The following is a 21,492-nucleotide window of genomic DNA, read 5'->3' on the forward strand; positions in this document are numbered from 1 at the left end:
TGTTAACCTTGTTCTGATGTTAATGAATTTGGAGTATTCTGAGCTAATGTAGCTTCTTATGCAGAGGAACCTCGCAGCTCAAGCTATAATGCAGCTTTTTTTCTGTTTCACTGACACTGTATGTGATGAAATATAATTAAGATTAAATATATACAATTTTATCTTAACATGATTATAAGGACATTATAATCTGCGTTAGAAAGAAAGCTGATTTGTTAACTCGCTGCCTTATCAGGCAATGACTTTATAGGCAGCGTTTGTGCTGATTTTGGACAGACTTCTAAAGCAGCATAACGGTTTAATGATTCACAGCAAAATAGAGAGAGATTTGGTGATAATTAAGTGAATATTTAATTACTACAATAATAATTTCTCGCTAAAAATGACATCAAAAGTGGAAAACGTTGGTCAAACATGTACATTAACACACAAACTGACCCAGCAACCACAACTTTCAGATGCCATCTTCATTTGTATTATATTTAACCGTCGCAGAATGGAAAGCACAGGATTGTGTGATATCAAAGCCAGCGAAGGATACATCTATGCTGCCTTCAGAAATCGATCAGATGAAGGCATCTCAGGAGACAGGAAGTGAAACTAACATCGGATTTAGACGTGAAATGCTTTCTCGGAAGGCAGCATTTTTAAGCTTTCGGACGCAACCAAAGAGTATGTGATTTTTGAGTATGTGTGGTTTAAGTTGTTCCGATATTTATGAATTTTTTTGTGAATTTATAATACATTTTAGTATGAAAGGTATTTGTGAATCATGATTTGTTTGCGAAAATGTCAGTCTTTCGCAGATTTCACAAACATATTTTAGCTTACAAATGCTTAGTGAATGAGAAAGTAATTGAGATAATACATACATCTCATTTGTTGTTTTTTATGTCCTATCAGAATATATGAAAATTCATAATTGATAAATAACATACAAAATCAAATATTGACATTAAGTGTGACATAGAACTAACTAGACTTATAGAATAAAAATGAGATAGCAATGAGACTGGAGAACGAGATTTCTCTCAAAAGTTTGCAATGAAAAGTCACACATTGCAATTTGAACTCTAACATTTCTCGTCAAATTCCTTAAAGATCAAATTATCTGAGCTATGCTAAGGAATTTCAGAAGAAACATCTGGGCAGATGTTGAGAGAGTCCCAGGTCATCTGAGGCTTGGGTAACATACCGTAAAACTTCAAATAATAGCCGAGTCCCAAATAGACGCCTGTCTCTTTTACACGCCTGGTGTGGCTGCAGGTTTGGGTAAATAAAGGCCGGTCTCAAATAGAGGCCTGGTCTGTTTTTTAGTTTCGGGTTGTATTTAATCCTCTAAAACCGCCAGATCGCCAGCTTTTTGGCCGCCGCCAAAGCACATTTTTGTCCCTCCAAAGCCTTTTTTTGATCGATGAGTGATGTAGAATAGAATTACTGCTGCGCTTGACAGGGCGCGTTACGAGCAGAGAGAGAGAGAGAGAGAGAGCGCCCCGGCCGCGCGCGCGCACTCTCACGTCTTCAAACAACACGAGCGCTGTCTTGCTCTCTCTCCCTCGCGCATATTAATCAAAATCAATTGACGCGATAGTAAAAGGTCGGAAGACCGCAGTTTCACGTGGAGCATTTGGAGATTTTTAGAGATTAGAGACAGGCAATGAACAACATCTCAACACTAAATTATAAAGGCCTGTCTCATATAGACGCCTGTCTCAAATACAAGCCGGTGCAGTTCGACGATTTGGGTAAATAAAAGCCCGGGCTACTATTTGAAGTTTTACGGTACTTTAACGCTTCTGAAAATGATCCAAATAAACTCTTTAGAGAGATCTGCACTGTCCAGCATCAAAAGCAAATGTGTATTGTTCAGGTTCCATATCAGTGGTGCTGATAGTGATATAAAAGGCATATTGACTCTTATTCTAGAGAAAAATCATGTTCATGCAAGGCCTGAACAAAACAGTCCCATTTGCTTAAGAGTTGTATGAAGTATGTATATACTTCACAGCTTCATACTTCATTAGCTTTGGTAGCACAGTGTGGTAATGGTATTATGATCTACACTGGGAAGCATGTGTATCTAATTTGTGATAAATTTGTATGAAAGTTGCTATGGTGATCTGTGCGGTGTTTAGGTCATTTCAATGCAATTGCTCGATTGTTCTGGATGGTTTCTACAGTATCCGGTTGCCTACTGGACAAAGTAAACAGACTCCACTTTCATAATATTCTGGTCCATTGATATGTCTCGAGATCTTCTCTCAATTTAAGTCTGTGGGATTTTTTCACCTGTTTTATCGTCTGCCTGGTGAATTGCATAAGTTTGATCATTGAGATAAATTAAAGCACAATTCAACAAGCCACACAAGTTTGTCCAAATCCCTAACCCAAAGCAGCAACAGTGATGCTGTCTGCCTTAGCAAACTGGAATAATGATCATGTCCAGCCCCTTTCCAGTCCACACATAAAATGCTTTTATAGGAAAAGCAGGGCCATTAGGGAAGCCATCTGAATCAATACAGGCTACTAACAGCAAAACCATCAACGCATGATAACCCGCAGGCTCAATTCCACCCCACTGAAAAACTAGCTACAGTAAATAAGACAAACATTTCTTCGCTCAACATTATCACGTGAGTTACCGAACATTGGTAACATTATCTCAGGGAAAAATTGCACTTTTAGCATGACCTGGGGTTTCTTTCCCTCTCTAAATTGGATCGTGTCACCACAAAAAGGGTCTGGGTAAAGGAGCACTATATACAGTTAGCCAACAGAGATAACGGACACAGGATAATGAGAGAGAAACATGTATCCCTTGAGGGACGGGGTGGGAGAGTTATTTTGTGGGTAGAAAAGATGCGTTTTCTGTAAACATTCCTGTTTGCTGAAGCACCGTTTCGGGGGTAATGGTCAAGCTTCCTGTGTTTTTTCAGGGCCAAATATTTATAGAATGTCCAACAATATTATTCAGTCTCGTTCAGTGTTAGCAAGACGTCTGGGTAAATTTACATTGTGTCTGGACACTGCGTTGTAAGTTATAACAGACAGGGCCTCTGGCTAAGACTTGGCCTTGGCTCTCTTTGAATTCTTCACAAGCTCTCCATTGTTGATGTGAAGTAGAGTAGGTCTATTCAATTATACAGTCAAAAGGACTCAGAAGAGGCTCTAATTTACAAGAAATAGCCCAGTCTTCTTTATAAAGACGCACACACTTTTTTTTTAAACACCACCTAGACCAGCAACAAACCAGCAAACACTAGCATGGGATTTTATGCTGGTCTTTTCAGCAGGAATGTTAGGTAAATCTCAGCTTAGCTAACTGATCTTGAAAGATTGCTAATTTAACCATAGCTCAATTCTAGCATTGCAGTTTCAAGAGCTGGGAACAGTTATTTGTGACTAATCAAGGTGCATAGCAACATGAATAATGTATTTCCTGTAAAGTTTATAACCAGTAAGATGCGTCACTTTCTCTCTAGAGGAAATGGCAGAGGTGACACAGCTCGGAATATAAAACAGCTGTGTTCATTTCCTAGAGTCATCACAGGATATCCTGACTAGCATGTTTCCATGGTCTTACGGGATGCACTATTGGTTTACTGACCTTGAAACACAGCATACAACTTCTGCAACATGCTTCAGATATCATTTTGAGAGATTTTTTTCCAAATGTGTCCAACAAGCTCTAAAGACCTAAATCAATGGCCCAGAGACATGCAGAGATGTCCTATGATACATTATTTAAGGTAAAGTTTGTCATCTCTGCACCAGCAGCACTAAATGGAATAGCATAAATAATGTTTCCAAACAGGCTTCCAAAAAACTCCTACCATCCTTTCCAAACCACTCTTAACTTGCACCATGTAACACTAAAATCGTGTGGCTATACTATTGAAACGGTCAGTATTTTAACATTTACAGATTGAGCATAACTTGAACTGAGCCTGGAATATCCCTATAAGTAGCTTCTTACCTTCTATAAAGTCTGATGGTGTGTAGACTTTACTGGCTTTCATTCTGTCTCCACCTTGATACGGTGCATTGAGGGACTGCAGCGCACTCTCCACCACCTCCCCCAGCTCGTCCCTGCGGTCCTTCCTCACCGGCTTCTCCTCGGGGTGACGGGTCAACCCCATTTCCAGCTGGTAGACGCGTTGTAAGGTGAAGCTCTCAAAGGGCACCACAGCGTACTCGCTCGGCAGTCGCACCCCACTGTGCACCTCAGCCCGGCTCAGCTGGCTGCGTAGGAACTCCTGCAGGTCGCTGTGACTGCGCTCGTCAGCCACGTCACCCCCCGTGCCCCTCCCAGCCGTCTTCTCCAAAGAGTTCTGCATGCCCTTAAGTTGTTCGCTCCGTTCCTGGAGAGCCTCTTTAAGTTGAGCAATTTGTTTTTTCAAGCTGGCAATATGCTGCCGGTGCTGCTCTTCCCGCTCTTGAAGCAGGGCCTGAAACCCTTCCCGTCCAGCAGAGCCAATAGGGGCACCTCCAACACCACCTGGCCTGCTCGGACCCCCAGCAATAGCCATCCCTCCAGGCCTGGGAAGGGGTTGCCCAGCCATGGGCTCATCAGCGTGGGGGCTGCAAGAGATGACATAAAGGAGGGAAAGGCAACAGCACACCACCACTAACAGAACACCCACACGAGAGAGCCAGAACAGCAGACCCCTGCGCAGCATCACAACTGACAACCTCAACAGCAAGGCGGGTAAGAAGATGTAGTTCAATAAAGTTGGGGCATCTGTGTGTACCATCAAAAACAAGACGTAAAGATCAGCCAAAGGCTGCCCGCGCCAGAACTGCTTGTTGAAGTCACCAGCGTTTACGTCTTTGATTAAAAAGAAGAAGAACTGTTTGTGTTTTGTCTGTTGACTAAAGTCTCATATTTCCCAGGTGCAGACAACAAAGCAAGTTTTGTTTAAATTTTTACTGTCGATTCCCATTTCACCCGCTCTTTAAACTTCAGCCTGGCTCTTCAGCCACATAGTTTGTCATGGGTCAAGTTACGGCCACTTCCTCCTCTTCAGGGTACTCTCAGTTCTCTGTCCAGACAAATAAACCATTTGACCAGTTCAGTAGCGACATGCGCATATCTCCATCTGGTGAAAATTGCTCATTCTTCTTGGAGGTAGCGTGACAGACCCTTGAGAGAATGTCTGGAATGGATCCTCCATTCTACAGCACTCCCAATGACCCAAAAGAGAAAACCATTCATTGCAGGTTTAGCCATTAAACGTCAATGGCTTTGGTCCATTAAAAATTAGTTGGCTGCTCATATCCCATCCGTTTCTTTTAACTGCATATAACAGTCCAATGTTGTTGGAAAAACACAGAGGTTGTTTCCCAAAGAGTTTTCAGGCAGTCTGTATGACTTCCTTAATCTCTTCAGAGTCTTCTGCATGTTTCATCATGTGCAGCTTCTGATCTTCACAGATAAATCTAGAAAAAGGTAGAGAAAAGAAGATTAAATTCATTATGTTCTGTAGAAACAGATCCGTAGGTGGATGAAGGTCTCCTGTATGTTAATCAGTCGGGCTTCAAAGTACATCAATACTGATAGCTTGGCATTATCATACCATTAAACAGACAAAATAGAGATGAGGTTAGTCAATCAAGTTAGTCTATCTTATTTGCAAACACGCCATGTTTATTTTAAAGTGACCTAAAGGTCTAAATTCAGGACCTACGCAGCCAACAAAGCATTTTGGGACGGCTCCAGTTCTGGAGAACAGTGCTGTCACTGATGTGTGAAAATAAGAGATGTGTGTTAAAAGCACTCTTATGGGAACACACCTGACAACTCACACGGGGGAAGAACAGCCGCACTGTAAGTTGAGCAAACATACACGAAAGGCAGAGCATTCATAGACATACACAGGTGCATATGCACACAGTCACAAACACATGTGTATCTGTGATCACGGGAACACACAGGGACACTGTGTTAGCAAGTTGGAAAGCTGTGGTGGTACAAGATACAACGTGAAAAAAAAGAGCGTAAAGAGATGTAGGAATCTCTGAATATGTGTGTGTGTGTGTGTGTGTGTGTGCTGACTCACCACACAATTAGCTCTTTATAGGTTAGTGGGAGGCTTGATTTAATGAAAGGATTAGTTATGTTAGTGGTGAATACTGGACTGTATCAAGGGGAGTTGGACACAGACCAGCACTGAGGAGGGGGATGTCTATTTATCTGAGACTGGCACTCAAATATGAACACACTCAATTATTAAAACACTCCATCCACCCATCAATTCACTCACTCACCTATTTATAAAAATAAGTCATCCATTCATTCACTACACTGATTCACTCAATTCACTCATTCACTTACTGATTCACCCAATTCACTCATTCACTACACTGATTCACCCAATTCACTCATTCACTACACTGATTCACCCAATTCACTCATTCACTTACTGATTCACCCAATTCACTCATTCACTACACTGATTCACCCAATTCACTCATTCACTTACTGATTCACCCAATTCACTCATTCACTTACTGATTCACCCAATTCACTTACTGATTCACTCATTATTTTAATCATGGTCTAGTTAATTTAATCTCTTTTCTTTATTTTACTCACTTACTCACTCACAATCACTCACACTCAGTCACACACTCACTCATACACACACTCACTCATACACACACTCACTCTCTCACACACACACACACACACACACACGCACACGTGGTTGTATTTGTACACGACTGTTTGTGGCTATTATGTGCACAAGATGCAACAGTTACAAGGCTGACTGATTCATTCAATTATTCGTTCATTCACTTTACTGACTGATTCATTTAATGACGTACTCATTCATGCTTACACTCACTGACTGATTCATTCAATCACTTATTCCTTCATTCTTACACTCACTGACTGATTCATTCAATCACTTATTCCTTCATTCTTACACTCACTGACGGTGGATTAAATTTAATGACGTACTACTTCATTCTTACACTCACTGACTGATTCATTCAATCACTTATTGGTTCACACTAACAATGTTTAACCTGTGCACGACCGCTGTCAGTATTATATATGATTATAATGGGTTATATTGGCCTTTGACACGTCCAGCCACTCAAATCTGGTGTAGGGTGTCATTCATAAACCCTTTCATTTATTCATTCACTCACTCACTCGTATAATTGACACTTATTTACTCATTCACCCACTCTCTCTTTAAATTCTTTACTAATTTACGCACTTAATTATTCACTCTCAATTACTTATTTAATTATTCAATCGTTCACTAAGTCATTTGCTCATTCATTCAATCAATCACTTATTCATTTACTCATCATCACTCTGACATCAGGGTTTCCTCTTTTGGAACCTATTAGATATTGGATACAGCAAAGAGAAGTCAACTGAATCTCTCTCAAGGACGGGTGGTGAAATAAGATGACAAATCTTTTCTTTCTCTTCGTCTCATTTAGGAGCTCACACGTGAGTGGTAGAAAAGACGCTTCACACCATGTTGTGCTGTTCCAGCTCACTCGCACAGCAGCCAGGACGAGCACAGCACGAGTCTGCCAGCAATTCATTCTCCCCGCTGTGCCCATGCCATACAACACCAGAGCCAAGACCACGGACCAAACACACGGCTGAACAGCTCTGACGAAAGTTAGGAGGGGCTTGACAACCTCAAACAAATGAGAAAGGGACATTTCAATTTTCCCTTCTGAAACAGAGTGTTGTTGTTTTAATAGATGTGATTTGCCATCTTGCTAACAACAGCTTGTTCTTTAAATGTTGGCCTACTCTGTGGTCAAACTTTATCATCCCTGTTGGAAAATCCAGCTGTGTTTTGGAACATGCTAACTGGTATAAGCTGGTCATTTACTGGTTGCCCAGCCAACATGTTCTAATAAACCAGCCTGAACTCCTTGAGCTAGTATGACCAAAATGTTGTTTGTTTGGTTGCTGGTCTATGATGATCTTCCAGCTCTTAGACCAACTAAACGCCAAATACCTTGTTCCAAAACACAGCAACCAGCTTATAAGCTAGATTTCCTAGCAGAAATAAATTAGACTTAGGCCCCATCCACACTACTGCGTTTTAGTTTAGAAACGGATAATTAAAACGAATACGATCTCCGTCCACACCAGCGTTTTAGCTGCGTATTATAATTGATCTCCGTCCACATTAAAGTCCCCATGAAATCAAAATTGACCATACTTACTTTGTTTGCCTAAATTGATCGTTTTGTGGTGAACAATTCATCCATGCAAGTCAATCCACACAAAAAAAAAATTTGGCTTCGTAATCTTTAATCAAATTTTGAAAATGCCCCTCCCCTCTGCATTGGAGGACCTTGCCCAATGACGTAGGCTTTACGGTTTGGGTGTCTGCTTAACATCCATAACCACGCCCCTCCAACTGACAGTAGACAGGCTGAATGAAAACACCTACTTTTCTAGATCCAATCAGGTGCTAGTTGGAAAAAAAGCCACGCCCACTATTTTGCCTCATTTAGTATTCCGTTTCTCTCGGAAATACGTCACAACACTGGAGAAAAGTCGTTTGCAACTTCCGGTTCACGGGGACTTTAAAACGACTGAAAACGCGGATCACGTGACCATTCACCAACACTGAGCATGTGCGTGACGATGAAACACAACTTCATTGATAAAATGATCCCACCATGCTCTGGGTTAACCCCAAACCGACGCTCCATGTACGGTCAACGCCGCCGCTGCACACGGGAATTGTCACAGATCGCTCGAATAATAGCTTGACTCCGGCGCATGTAGGCAGTTATAGCGTTGTAAAATGCAGAATTTACTTGTACAACAGCTGCTATGATATACGCCATGACTGATGACACCCAATCATAGAGCCGAGCGTGAGCCTCTACTACGTCATCGTTTCTAAAGTCCTCCGTTTTGACCCGTCTACACTAAAACGCCCTCCGGAGATTCAAAACGAAAACCGGATCAGCAGCGTTTCTAAACTTCTCCGTTTTGGGTCTCCGTTTTTGCCGTTTTAGTGTGGACGGGAGGTGCAAACGTAGCAAAAGGTCTCCGTTTTTAAACGAAAACGCAGTAGTGTGGACGGGGCCTTAAAGTCCCCCTCTGGTGAAAATCCAGCTTTTAATGTTGTTTATATGTCTATGTGGTGTTTTTAATATGCTTTAAGACAAACCATGTGCAAATTCATAAGTCGACACCATTGCTGAGTATTTTCTCCTTAAAACAGCAGTGAACCAAAGACAGTCTCAAAAACGAGGTTTGAAATCACTGGTGTTTCTGACGTCACAAACTACCTAGTAATCAACGTGTGATCGTCAACGAGTGGATCTCTGAGCTGGTGTGAGTGAGTGGAGGCGGGGCTAATTTGCATATTTATAGAACAGCGTATACTAAATGAGCCAAGGGTGTAGAGTTACATTCAAGCTATTTTAAGGCATGAAAAACAATTCAAGGAAACGTTTAAGTATGTAATTTCAGTGATTAAAGATTAGTTTTAAGGGATAAAATGACTGACTACAGGTGGCACTTTAAGTTTTACAAACACCACTACATGCACAACATTTTGCGACAATGCTGTTAATGCCTTCCGTTACAGGTCACTATTTCTTACAACTTCCTCAAAGATCTTAATCAGTGTAAAATCCCTAGCGTGTCTACAAGTATCGTCTGGTTTGAGAACCAAGCGCATTTACATTAGTTCAATTACTTTCACAAGCCTTCAACTGCAGAGTCAGCTGCAGTTATACTATCTGGCTGTGGTGTGCAGTCAGGAAATGGTGTGTTTTTTTCCTCATTTTGCAATTTTCATTTACACAGGCTTCTGCTGACCCTTGCGCCTGACTGCAGTAAGAGCCTTACACAGAGTATCGGGACTTAAACACAGAGACATTTTGCATGACTGTGTATTAAAGCATACAATTATTCGAATACACCACTTATATGATGTTCCTGAATTATAATTCATTTTAATATTTTTGGGATACCTAAACTGTCCAAATATCACAATTTAGAAAAGAAAAGGCCTCGTTAAAACAATTAAATTATTGATATTTTAACAAACCACTTAGCAAAGTCATGTGGTGCAACCAATATGTAAAAACATGCAGGAAATTACATCATAGAGAGAGAACCTCATGATTGTGGGTGCATCTAAAATCGCATACTTCCCTATATAGTAGGCGGAAAACTGTATGTGACAAAATTGTTATGTCCAAATTCTCAGTACTCATAAAAGAGTAGGCAAAATGAACTACTTCTTCCGGCGAGATTCTGAAGTGTGCATAAGATGGACACTTTACTATCCCATTAGGCAACGGGAGAGGATTTTATGAATGGCAGTGAGGCGACACAACTGACGCTGGTAGGTCACATGATGATGACAACAAGGCGAATGTATTACGTCTGGATTACAGTCATAATACACACATTCATACTATATAAAAGATACTTTTTTAGCCGTCGTGAAGTGAAGTACGCACTTATTCAAAATAAGTAAATAATCAAGTGAGTAAGCGATTTTGGATGCAGCCTCTGTCTCAGGATCAAAGTCTTTTAAAATATCAGATTTGTCCTTTTTATGACAAGGAAAAGTTAGTTCAAAAGGTAAACGTGTCATGTGGTTTGACCAAAAAGGAATTATACAGCCTATATTTATGAATAATTCACAATATCTGTAAACATACTTTTTTAACATATTTAAAAGCACTTTTGACTCTTTTTAATGACTTAGATGTATACACTCACATAGTAAGGAAAGGGTGTTAAGACAAATACATTATTTTTTTTACTTGATGGTTGTGCCAGATGACATTTTAATGAGTCACTAAATTGAAACTTTTTGAAAATGGTATTAAAACAGTTTTCCAATACCATATGAAACCAACACAAATAGAAATAGTACATTTCTAAGACCTTGAGATGTGTGACGTCCTTTTAAAAGATTTTTTTCTGAGCATCAACTACACCATCTGCACTACATTTCTGGCATGACAGCCTAAAAATGGATTTTACTGCCAGACAAAAAGATGTAAAGAGATAGAGAAGGAAATAAAGAGAACCCCTCAACATCACTCTGTATGCAGCGACTTTGCTCTTAATTAAACTACTTCCTGTGTCCACAGGGCACGGGTGCCTGACATGGGCTTCCTGTTGGTCCCTCGTTAAATTAGACAGCACCAGCTGCATGTCCATATCCCTGTGTAAGTACAGCTCCCATCATCAAAGACCAGCCTGACGTACACACAAAAAAAGGCAAGTAGGAACATAAAAGAGCTTCGCATTTTTCTTCATAAATGAATGATCTAAAATCCTCATCCATGACTTTCCTTTAAACTGTCAATGCTCATATAAATAATAGATGCTTCGGATTGTGTAACCGAGCAATGCTGCAGAATCACAACGACTGGTATAAAATATTTTATTGGAAGTCTATTCTACACCCAGCGCCAGTTGTTTCTGAAAGAAGACATCAGCTTTCCCTTGAGGGTTGCAGAGAGGTCTTTGAAGAGGAACTGTCTGAACCGGCTAATTTAACAAGGTGGGATATCCAGATTGAGAAAAAGAGAGTCCACGGACGCACAAGCCAAGTCAAGTCCTGGTGTTTCACTGCTGCATTAGAGGGAGGACACCATGGAGAAAGCAATTCCAGGTGTTGCTCATGTTCCTTTCATGGAAAACAAGGGGGAAGAGAGGCCCCTGCTGAAAAACACAACACTGCATGGTCACCAGTGCGAGGTATGTTTTGCATGCTGGGACCAGCATGGGATGCTGGTTGCTGGTGGACCAGATCTAAACAGCTTGGGCCAACATGAATATCTGATGGTTTGTAATGGATTTTAAGCAGGGGTTGAGGGGACGGAAAAAGTTAATCGCGGGAAACCAGGGAATGTGTGAGCTTTAGAGAAACAGAGCTTTAGAGAGAGAGAAAGGCCTCTTTGATGTCCTGGGCCTCAGGTGATTCTCATTCCCCTTAATTAAGTTGGATCTCTTCGTGTGCGACCCAGATCATACCTATCACATGGCCTGCCTTTAAAATCATAAAACAGTGTTCACAAGCCATTTTATGTCTGTTTGCGACACATTTCTCAGGATGTTCGCTGAGGAGGTGGGACTTGATTTTATCAGGAATTGATTCGATCGCATTTAGATTGGCTTGTGCCAATATTTAAACAGTGAAATGGCTAACACTTCATGTCGTATTTAAAGTTATATATTAGCTTGGCAACATGCTAATTCCAAACTACTGAAATCAATTTCAGTCGAGTCTCGGCATATTTATATTTCCACCACATTTTCACTTATAATTCTTATAATTAAAAAAATAGATCTAATTAACTTAGACTTTTACCCAGTATTTTTGTGTTGTATATTATAATAAAGTATATTAAAATGTGTCCACATTGCTGACACGTTTACCTGTTGTAGCTTTTCCACATTGTCTGCATGAAATCGACGCCAAAACGATCAAAACGTGTCATCAGAAAAGTGCTAAATAAATGTCACTGTTTCATTGATTTTGGCCCTCCAAAACTATTTCAGCTAAAACTGAAAATTAATATAATTTTTTTTGCTGTTTCAGCCAAATATTTAAGGCTGCCAAATTCCACTTATTAGTCATTTAAAACCCCAAAAATATAAGTTAAAATATTAAAATAGTTCGACAAAGGATCTAATTTATACTGTTTTATCCAATATATGTGTTATGAGTATTTCTAGCTTAGCAACATGCTAATGCCAAACTCTATTGAAATTAACTGTGCGTCAAGTCTGTCCTGTGTGATACTAGGAAGTTTATGAGTTGGGAATTTGTAAATATGATGACACGTGTGTTCAAGTCACTTTTGTCGGCAAGATGGCAATGTACCTTCTCTACAAAAAATAAAATACAGTAATATTTTTTGGTTCTACTTCTACAAAATTGTAAATAAAGATTGCGCACCAGGTGTGTTTTTGCTTGTACAACACTGTCGGGTTTTGTTTATGCAACTTAATTAAATGTAATTTACAGACACTAAATCCATTGCATCTTTCATATTTTTTTCTCTTACATGCTCCCAAGTCCCAACTCGAGGTTCAAAGAAAATCCAGAGTTTCCCACTCATAATTACTTTATGGTGGCGTTCATGTTCATTTTGCTCGAAAATTCGATCTTTCAGACATGATCACACCATTAGTTGGAGGAAAGCGGTTGGTGACGTCAGCGGAAAAGTCATTTTAAAGGAGAAGCAAGTTATATTGTAAGATTATGCACTATTTAATCATTCACAATAACACTTGGACATTAATTAGAAATGCAAATAGACTGAATTTTGATTTAATGTTACACGCCCCTTCATACACAAGCACCATTCATACTCCTTCTGAAACCAACATACAACAAAACACATCCCAAATTATGTCAGCACTTTAAAAACACACCAGTCTCTCATTACGACAAAATATCTGCACCTCCTTCAACTTGAGGTTTCCGACATCCAGCAGCCTCTTAATTCAAGCCACTTCATAATTACGGTCAACCTCAGCCAAAAAAAGAAAAGAAAGAAAGAACAATACGCCTTCAAAACTCACAGAAAGGGAAAATTAGAGGACGCTTGTCTTCATTCCATGCAGTATTAGAAGGACAACATTTATGGCTCTGTCATTCAGACCTCCCTTCCAAACAAGCCACAAGCGTTTTAATACAGCATAGATTGCGATATACATAACCAATTTGTTCGAACAGCAGATTTGATTGGGTGTATGGAAGAATGAATCATAAAAAAATATGTTTTCATCTAGAATGAGTGCTGACAGATCATGGTTTACCATACAGGCACTAGCCACATGTTTCCCACATTTCAGCCACAATTGAAGGACACTTGTTCATAAAAATGTTCTCAACCCTGAAATCTTTATAAAACACAAATATGCTCTTGAACAGAGCAGCGGGAACAGAAAACCCTGCCTATTTGTCCAACAAGTGGCTCTTGATTCAGCCAGAACAGAGATCCAGCAATGCATCATTACAGCCACTATAAGAATCTGATCAGGAATTTACAATATAATAAACACTGGCTGTGCTCACAGATATATACTATCTTGTATGAAAATACTGTGCAAATGTTCAATGTAATTAATACTCGTATGGCCAAAATGTGCTATCACAGAGATCACTGTGAAAAAAATACTGTATCCCATAATGCACTGCTCTTGACTTGATCTTCCATTGCCAGCATTGTGAATGAACGCAACTCAAATCATTTTACCTACTTTCTTGAGTCACTATTTGATAAGATTGCAAAAAGTTAAGACCAACTTGGATTAATATGCAAAAGTACGCAAAGACATTTCTACACTTGCAGAATTAAAGGGATAGTTCACTCAAAAATTAAAATTCTCTGTATTTTTTGTTGGTCAATGGGGTCCAATGTTGTATGGTTCCAAAACATTCTTCAAAATATCTTTGTTTATGTTCCACAAAAGAAAGAAAGTCATACAGTTTCATGAAGATGAAGGTCAGTAAATGATGGCATAATTTAGACTAGACATAATCATGACTAATGCAAGCTAAACATAATATTTAGAAGCAATGCAGTGCAACGCGTCAGCTTGATTTTTAATTTTCCTTCTCTTTAATAAAGCTTTGTTGCATGCCTTAATTGGCCAAATGCTTCTTTCAGCCCAAAACAGCAGGACCGCTCATTGCTATAGAGATCACATAGTTGAGGACACCTAGTCACCATAGCAATCTCCTCAACAGGTTGGCAGCGCTATCGTGACAGCTTTTTAAGCATGAGACGGACACCAGACTCGTCTTCTGGAAGCAAGAGAGAAACCTACAACATACTGGCTTTGGGGCTCAAAGAATTGAGCATGAAGAGCAAAAAGATTCCCAGTAATTGCAGATAAATATGATGGAGCATTCCATGAAATAATGTAACTTAAAGGGACAATTAACCCTAAAATGTCAATTCTGTCATCATTCGCTCACCTCATGTCGTTCCAAACCTGGACTTTTTTTCTTCTGAGGAACAACAAAGAAGATATGCTGAAGAATGTTTTTGTCCATTAAATGATCCAAAACATTGAATGGATCCCATTGTATGAACAAAAAGTTGGGTGAACTGTCCCTTAAAAAGTGTGCAATTGCTGCGACACCAATATAGGACGGCAGAACTCCACCTGTTTTTTTAGCAGTCTTGTTTTGGTGGTGTCAGCGGTGCAGAAATCATACACTTTCACCTTCAGTCTCCATTTAGATTAGAAGATTTAGATAAGCCTTTGAATTTGCATGCCGGTATTGTCAGGGAATTAGCAGTGGTTTGTTTCAGTGCCGCATAATGTATAATAAACACCTACAGACTGCTGCAAAATCTCCAGATATTCCAAACCCAGGATAGCAAATTAATATTAATAAGTTTGAATGTGTGTGTGTGTGTGTGTGTGTGAAAGAGAAAGCGGGCATTAGTGTAAGAAAAAAAATGTAATAATCAGAGAGCCAATTACTGGAATTAAAATGGAGTTTTGATTTAAAGCCGCCATTGAATGTTCAAATGAGTTTGATGTCTAGACGTGCAGCAGCTCTCTATTAAGAATGAAATGAAATGACTATTTTAACTAATGCTACATCCTATAAGCAATAGCCACCAGTCTGTTAGTGCAGAGGAAGCAGATTCAGTTTGGCAGACGGCCCAACAGTTAAAAAGTAAAACGGTGTTTATCTGAAGGAATTCATGGTAAGTTTTGTAGAGGTTTTAGGTTGCATTTCCTTTTTCAGATCAAATGATCAAATGAATAACATGCTAGAATGAGGAAAGCATGTGTACTTCTTATTAGTGTATTAAAATCATTATTATTTTATCAATGTGTGGCATAAAAGGCACTTGGTAACATCACTTTCCTTGTACATACATTACACTTCGAAAGTTTGAGGTCAGCGAGATTGTTTTTTAATGAAATTAATCATTTTATTCAGCAAGAATGCATTAAATTGATCAAAAGTGAAAGTAAAGACATAAAGCGTTTATTTTTCAAACAAATGCTGTTCTTGAACTTTCTATTCACCAAAGACCATTGAAAAATTGTTTCACTGTTTCCACAAAAATGTTAAGCATGAAGCACAACTGTTTTTCAACCTTGATGATAATAAAAAATGTTTCTTGAGCATCAAATCAGCATATTAAAATGATTTTTTGAAGGATCATGTGACACTGAAGACTGGAGTAATGATGCTGAAAATTCAGCTTTGATCACAGGAAAAAAATATGTTTTAAAATATTTTAAATTGTAATAATATTTCACAATATTAATGAAATTCTAATGTGCTTTTATCACATAAATGCAGCCTTGGTGAGCATTTAAGAGACTTCTTTATAAAAAAAAAAAAATCTTAATAACCCCAAACGTTTGAACCGTAGTGCATAATTCACTTAGATACGTTTCTGAAGTGTTCAAATCTTCCTTCTTACAGGATTGATTCAGATAACTCACCTGAACAAACTGACAACTCTATATACAAGTACACATATTTGGAAGTCAGTTTCTGTACATATACTTTTGAACATTTCCACTATTCCCCACAAGAAAGATATAGTTCATTTAACACACTATTGATCCTATAGTGGAACATGTTGATGCACTATAGGGTAAGACATCTCAATGGAGCCTGCCATTAAACAGCCTACAAAAGGCTTTACTGTAAGAGTAAGACATTTATAAAACAGCAAACAAGTCAAATATAACATAAAAATATCAAATGAAAAACAAATCCTGCAATTAATAAACTGTACAAAGTTTTTTTTTTAAATCAATGAGTTCAACCTTTCTTCAGTGTAATGCCTCTTGTTTGAATGTTGTTTTTATTGTGTTGACTTGTTTACAGCTATTACAAAAATATGAAGATACTGTAATTTTAACTTTGGAGGACAGAATTAGATCCGTAATTTAGGATGGTTTAAACCAACTAGGTGTTTGAAACCAACATATAAAATCAATAATTTGTTTAACTGGACTTTAGACTCGACTCTCTTAAACAGATCTTGATGAAAACTTCATGTGATAAGTAACTAGCCCTAGCGTTTTCATATACCGTTCAATAACAGTTCCAAACAGTAGTTAAGAATGACGGAAATTATTATAATAAGGACCACCAGTCTAGTCTGCATCTGTTGCTGAGTGTGAGGAATATGGCTTACCAACACACCAGAGAAGATGAGCAGTCACTCACAGCGTGTCTCATTGGCCAGAGTCCTCCAGAACAGCGCGCTGTGTGCTGGAACAGCATGCGGTGGAGAGTGAGCGGAGAGGCGGCGAGTGTGTGTGTGTGTGTGTGTGTGTGTGTGTGTTTCTCTCTCTCTCTCTCTCTCTCTCTCTCTCTCTCTCTCTCTCTCTCTCTCTCTCTCTCTCTCTCTCTCTCTCTCTCTCTCTCTCTCTCTCTCTCTCTCTCTCTCTCTCGGCGAAACCGGATCCTCCGGTCCAGTCACACCCCAGCCCAGCAGCCTCCGCCTCCAGCGCGCGCATAAAGGGTGCGTTGTGTCACCTGCAGCCGAGCCGAGCCGAGTCCGACACACTCCTGACGCCCCTCACGCTTCTCTCAGTCTGGGAGGAGAAACTTATTTATCTGCACTTCTGCAGCATTTATTCCGTCGAGCGACAGTTTCTTCTCTTAAGCTCCATCAGGCTATTAGTTTCTGCCCTGCACTCTTACTGTCCCTGTTTTGTAAAGTATAACCAAATAGCCCACGCGCGATTTAAGCCAAATCACACGCGCGAGAGCGCGGCTACTGAATATCAGTAATCTTATGCCTTGCAGATATTCAACTATATTTGATGTTTTAATAGAACAGTTCTATTCTGTTCTATAACAGTTCTATAACAGTTCTATTCTATTCACAAAAATGTTAAGCATGAAGCACAACTGTTTTTCAACCTTGATGATAATAAAAAATGTTTCTTGAGCATCAAATCAGCATATTAAAATGATTTTTTGAAGGATCATGTGACACTGAAGACTGGAGTAATGATGCTGAAAATTCAGCTTTGATCACAGGAAAAATCAAGGCCAATCAAATTAAATAATTTACATTGAAAAATTATAACTGTATTAAATGAGATTATGAGATTGTTTTAAATATTTTTTGAATAATATAAGGAATGTTGAAAAGAATGATACTTTGAAACTAAACCGCCAGTAGGAGGCGGCAGGCGGCCGTCTTAGTGAGCGATTCATTGAGTCATTCATTTCGTTCAAACGGCTGATTTATTCAGAATGAGGCGGTTTAGTAATGGGTAATCTTTGACTCGAGCGATTAGTTCAAAACGCTGAATTATTCAGTAATGAATCGTGGATGAGTGTTGCTCTGAGATGCGCTGTGGTTCTGTTGTTTGGAACTATTTTCGCTGCTGAAACAGAACAAAAACAGTCATTGCGTCTAAAAATGTAAGTAACTTAATTTGAACTATTTTACTTGTTTATCGAACTGTTATGAAATCAATATCTCGGTTTCAATCGTGATGGCATTCAGGAAAACAGCACTCTGGTCGTGTGTAGCCTATATATTGTTTCTTAACTATAAATTAATGTTATAAATAACTGCGCGAGCCGCAACAGCGCAACTTTGTCCGTACATTAGCAGGAGCACAACAACAACAACTCACTCGGCGTCGGCTAGCTGCCCTTCTCTATCTCCACGGTGCCGGTGGTAAAAAATGGTACGGTCCACAATAGGGGTGTTCGCTGAAATCGCTTTACATTAAAATGTTCCTACAGTGAAAATAGGAGTTGACTTGTATTGTAACTGTAATTATATTTTTTCACAATATCAGAAAAATTATCTGACCCCCCCAAAACTGATATTTTTGTCCCTTTGTAATTCGCACTATGCTTATGTCCACTTAGTGTGGTTTTGAAGAGTCAACTTTCAGGGACCCATCCACTTGCATTAGCAAGGCTATGAACTCACAGAGATGGAATATTTCTCTAAAAGTCTCCTCGTGTTCCACAGGAGAAAGTAAGTCATATCTGGGATGGCATGAGGCTGAGTAAATGTGAGAGAATTTTTCATTTTAGGTGGAGTATATCCCTTTAAGAGAGTTCAGCAATAATGAATAGGAGGTCCCGTTATTATTAAATTATTCAAGCGCCCTTGTTTTATAACTTACTAAAACAGAATTCTACACAGTTCCAGATTCACTGAGTTCGAGTCTCTGGGCTGGTCTGTATGCACCCCATTCATACTGGGTAACGAACAGTTGAAGCTATTCATCCCACACTGTTGAGGTCTATTTTAGGGGTTTACCCTGTTTGGATTAAGTTCGATGGTAGTGCTTTCTTGGACTAAACTGTAGTCTATATTTTCTAAAGCAAATACTTGGCAGTAGGCTAACGTTTGTATAACCTTTGTTTTTGTAAATGCTACACTGATTAAACTGGAAACAATGTGTAAAACAGCAATGACAAGTTTTTTCATTCACTTTTCTCTAGCTAAATAGCGCCTCCTACTGGCCGACAAAGGTGACACAGCAGGACACTTTGGAGCAATTGACAATTTGGAGCAAAATGCTACCTTTTTATGTCCACAAAGTTCTTGACGAATGACGATCAAAAAAAATATTTATTTTCAATATTGAATGGAACAACACAACAACGATTCAAAATAATTGAATTTTTTCTCAGTGTGAGGCAAAAGTCCCTTTGAATGATATTGTTATGAATCCATTGGAGGCAAGCTGGTTGAGAACCCAAAGGCAACGTTTACTACAAAACATAATCAAACATAAAATAAGGGCATGGCAAGGCATGAAATTCTTGAAAACCTGGACAAACATTCAATACTAGACCAAGACACAGGGCAAACATGAGGGCTTAAATACACAGACAAGGAACACCTGTGAACAATGATCAGACGATTAACAAATGACAAGACACATGGCAGGATCACACGACAATCAGGGAATCACATGACAGACAAGAACAAGGAACAAGACACAAAACCCACAACGTGACAGATATAAAGGCACAATTTGCCACCTTCCTTAAACACTTTCATCCATAAACTTCTTCATGCCATCCATCATCTTTTAAGAGATGTCCCGAGATATAATACTGATGGGAGCTTCTGCCCTTTCAGTTTAAACATTACTTGATTGACATTTTTGTCACGCACCCTGTAATATACCACCAACAAACAACATATATATTGTATAAATGCTCAATAGGGTGTACAAATCAACAGCACAAAGCATTTCACATTCTTGAGAAAGGGAACTCTGACTGAAGCTGAATAAAATGTTGACAGGCTGTAAAGGGTTTCAAAGGTCACCACAGAATTGGCTAATGTGTGTTTGCTATACAAAATGTGAGATATGGGAGCTGTGGCATTTTCAGAGGGGGACACTGGTTGCTTCATTCATTCAGTAGTGCTGTAACTTGGTAACAAGCAAACAGAGAAGCACAGCGCAATTTATCTGAATGAAACTCACACTTATGGACATATCTATCTATCTATCTATCTATCTATCTATCTATCTATCTATCTATCTATCTATCTATCTATCTATCTGTCTGTCTGTCTGTCTGTCTGTCTATCTATCTATCGTTCTGTCTGTCTGTCTACATATCTATCTTTCTATCTATCTATCTATCTATCTATCTATCTATCTATCTATCTATCTATCTATCTATCTATCTATCTATCTATCGTTCTGTCTGTCTGTCTATCTATCTATCTATCTATCTATCTATCTATCTATCTATCTATCTATCTATCTATCTATCTATCTATCTATCTATCGTTCTGTCTGTCTGTCTGTCTATCTATCTATCTATCTATCTATCTATCTATCTATCGTTCTGTCTGTCTATCTATCTATCTATCTATCTATCTATCTATCTATCTATCTATCTATCTATCTATCTATCTATCTATCGTTCTGTCTGTCTATCTATCTATCTATCTATCTATCTATCTATCTATCTATCTATCTATCTATCTATCTATCTATCTATCTATCTATCTATCGTTCTGTATGTCTGTCTGTGTATCTATCTATCTATCTTTCTGTCTGTCTGTCTGTCTGTCTGTCTGTCTGTCTGTCTGTCTATCTATCTATCTATCTATCTATCTATCTATCTATCGTTCTGTCTGTCTGTCTGTCTATATATCTATCTATCTGTCGTTCTGTCTGTCTGTCTGTCTGTCTGTCTGTCTGTCTGTCTGTCTGTCTATCTATCTATCTATCTATCTATCTATCTATCTATCTATCTATCTATCTATCTATCTATCTATCTATCTATCTATCTATCTATCTATCTATCTATCTATCTATCTATCTGACTGTTCAACTTTTTAACCTTTAAAACATCCAAATTCGTTTTAAATTTTAAATGTCATCGTTTCAGTGCGTCATAAAGCCAATGCCACTAGTTCTTGGGTCCCGGACTCCCGGGCATAATATGTTCAAGGATTTGGGAAATGTCCCCTACTCTAGACTGCGTCCTGTGCAGAGGATCACGTTCA

At 39.0% G+C, this 21,492-nt stretch overlaps 1 protein-coding gene across 2 annotated transcripts in view; it reads right to left on the reverse strand.

Moving 5' to 3' along the window:
* The window catches only part of csgalnact1a (chondroitin sulfate N-acetylgalactosaminyltransferase 1a), a 32,150-nt gene extending 14,869 nt beyond the window's left edge, over positions 1-17,281 (reverse strand). The window contains exons 1-2 of one of the 2 annotated variants that reach the window (XM_056253358.1): positions 17,170-17,281; positions 3,977-5,439 (exon numbers count right to left, since the gene is read on the reverse strand). In XM_056253358.1, the coding sequence (XP_056109333.1) occupies positions 3,977-4,754 (778 nt within the window). In that variant the 5' untranslated portion in view covers positions 4,755-5,439; positions 17,170-17,281. The remainder of the gene's footprint in view (positions 1-3,976; positions 5,440-17,169) is intronic. The other variant, XM_056253359.1, reaches the window with a different exon arrangement.
* Positions 17,282-21,492: the final 4,211 nt, after the last annotated feature.

Source organism: Rhinichthys klamathensis, unplaced genomic scaffold (assembly GCF_029890125.1).
Source record: "Rhinichthys klamathensis goyatoka isolate OS25496 unplaced genomic scaffold, OSU_Roscu_1.1 h1tg000104l_1, whole genome shotgun sequence".
Lineage (NCBI taxonomy): Eukaryota > Metazoa > Chordata > Actinopteri > Cypriniformes > Leuciscidae > Rhinichthys > Rhinichthys klamathensis.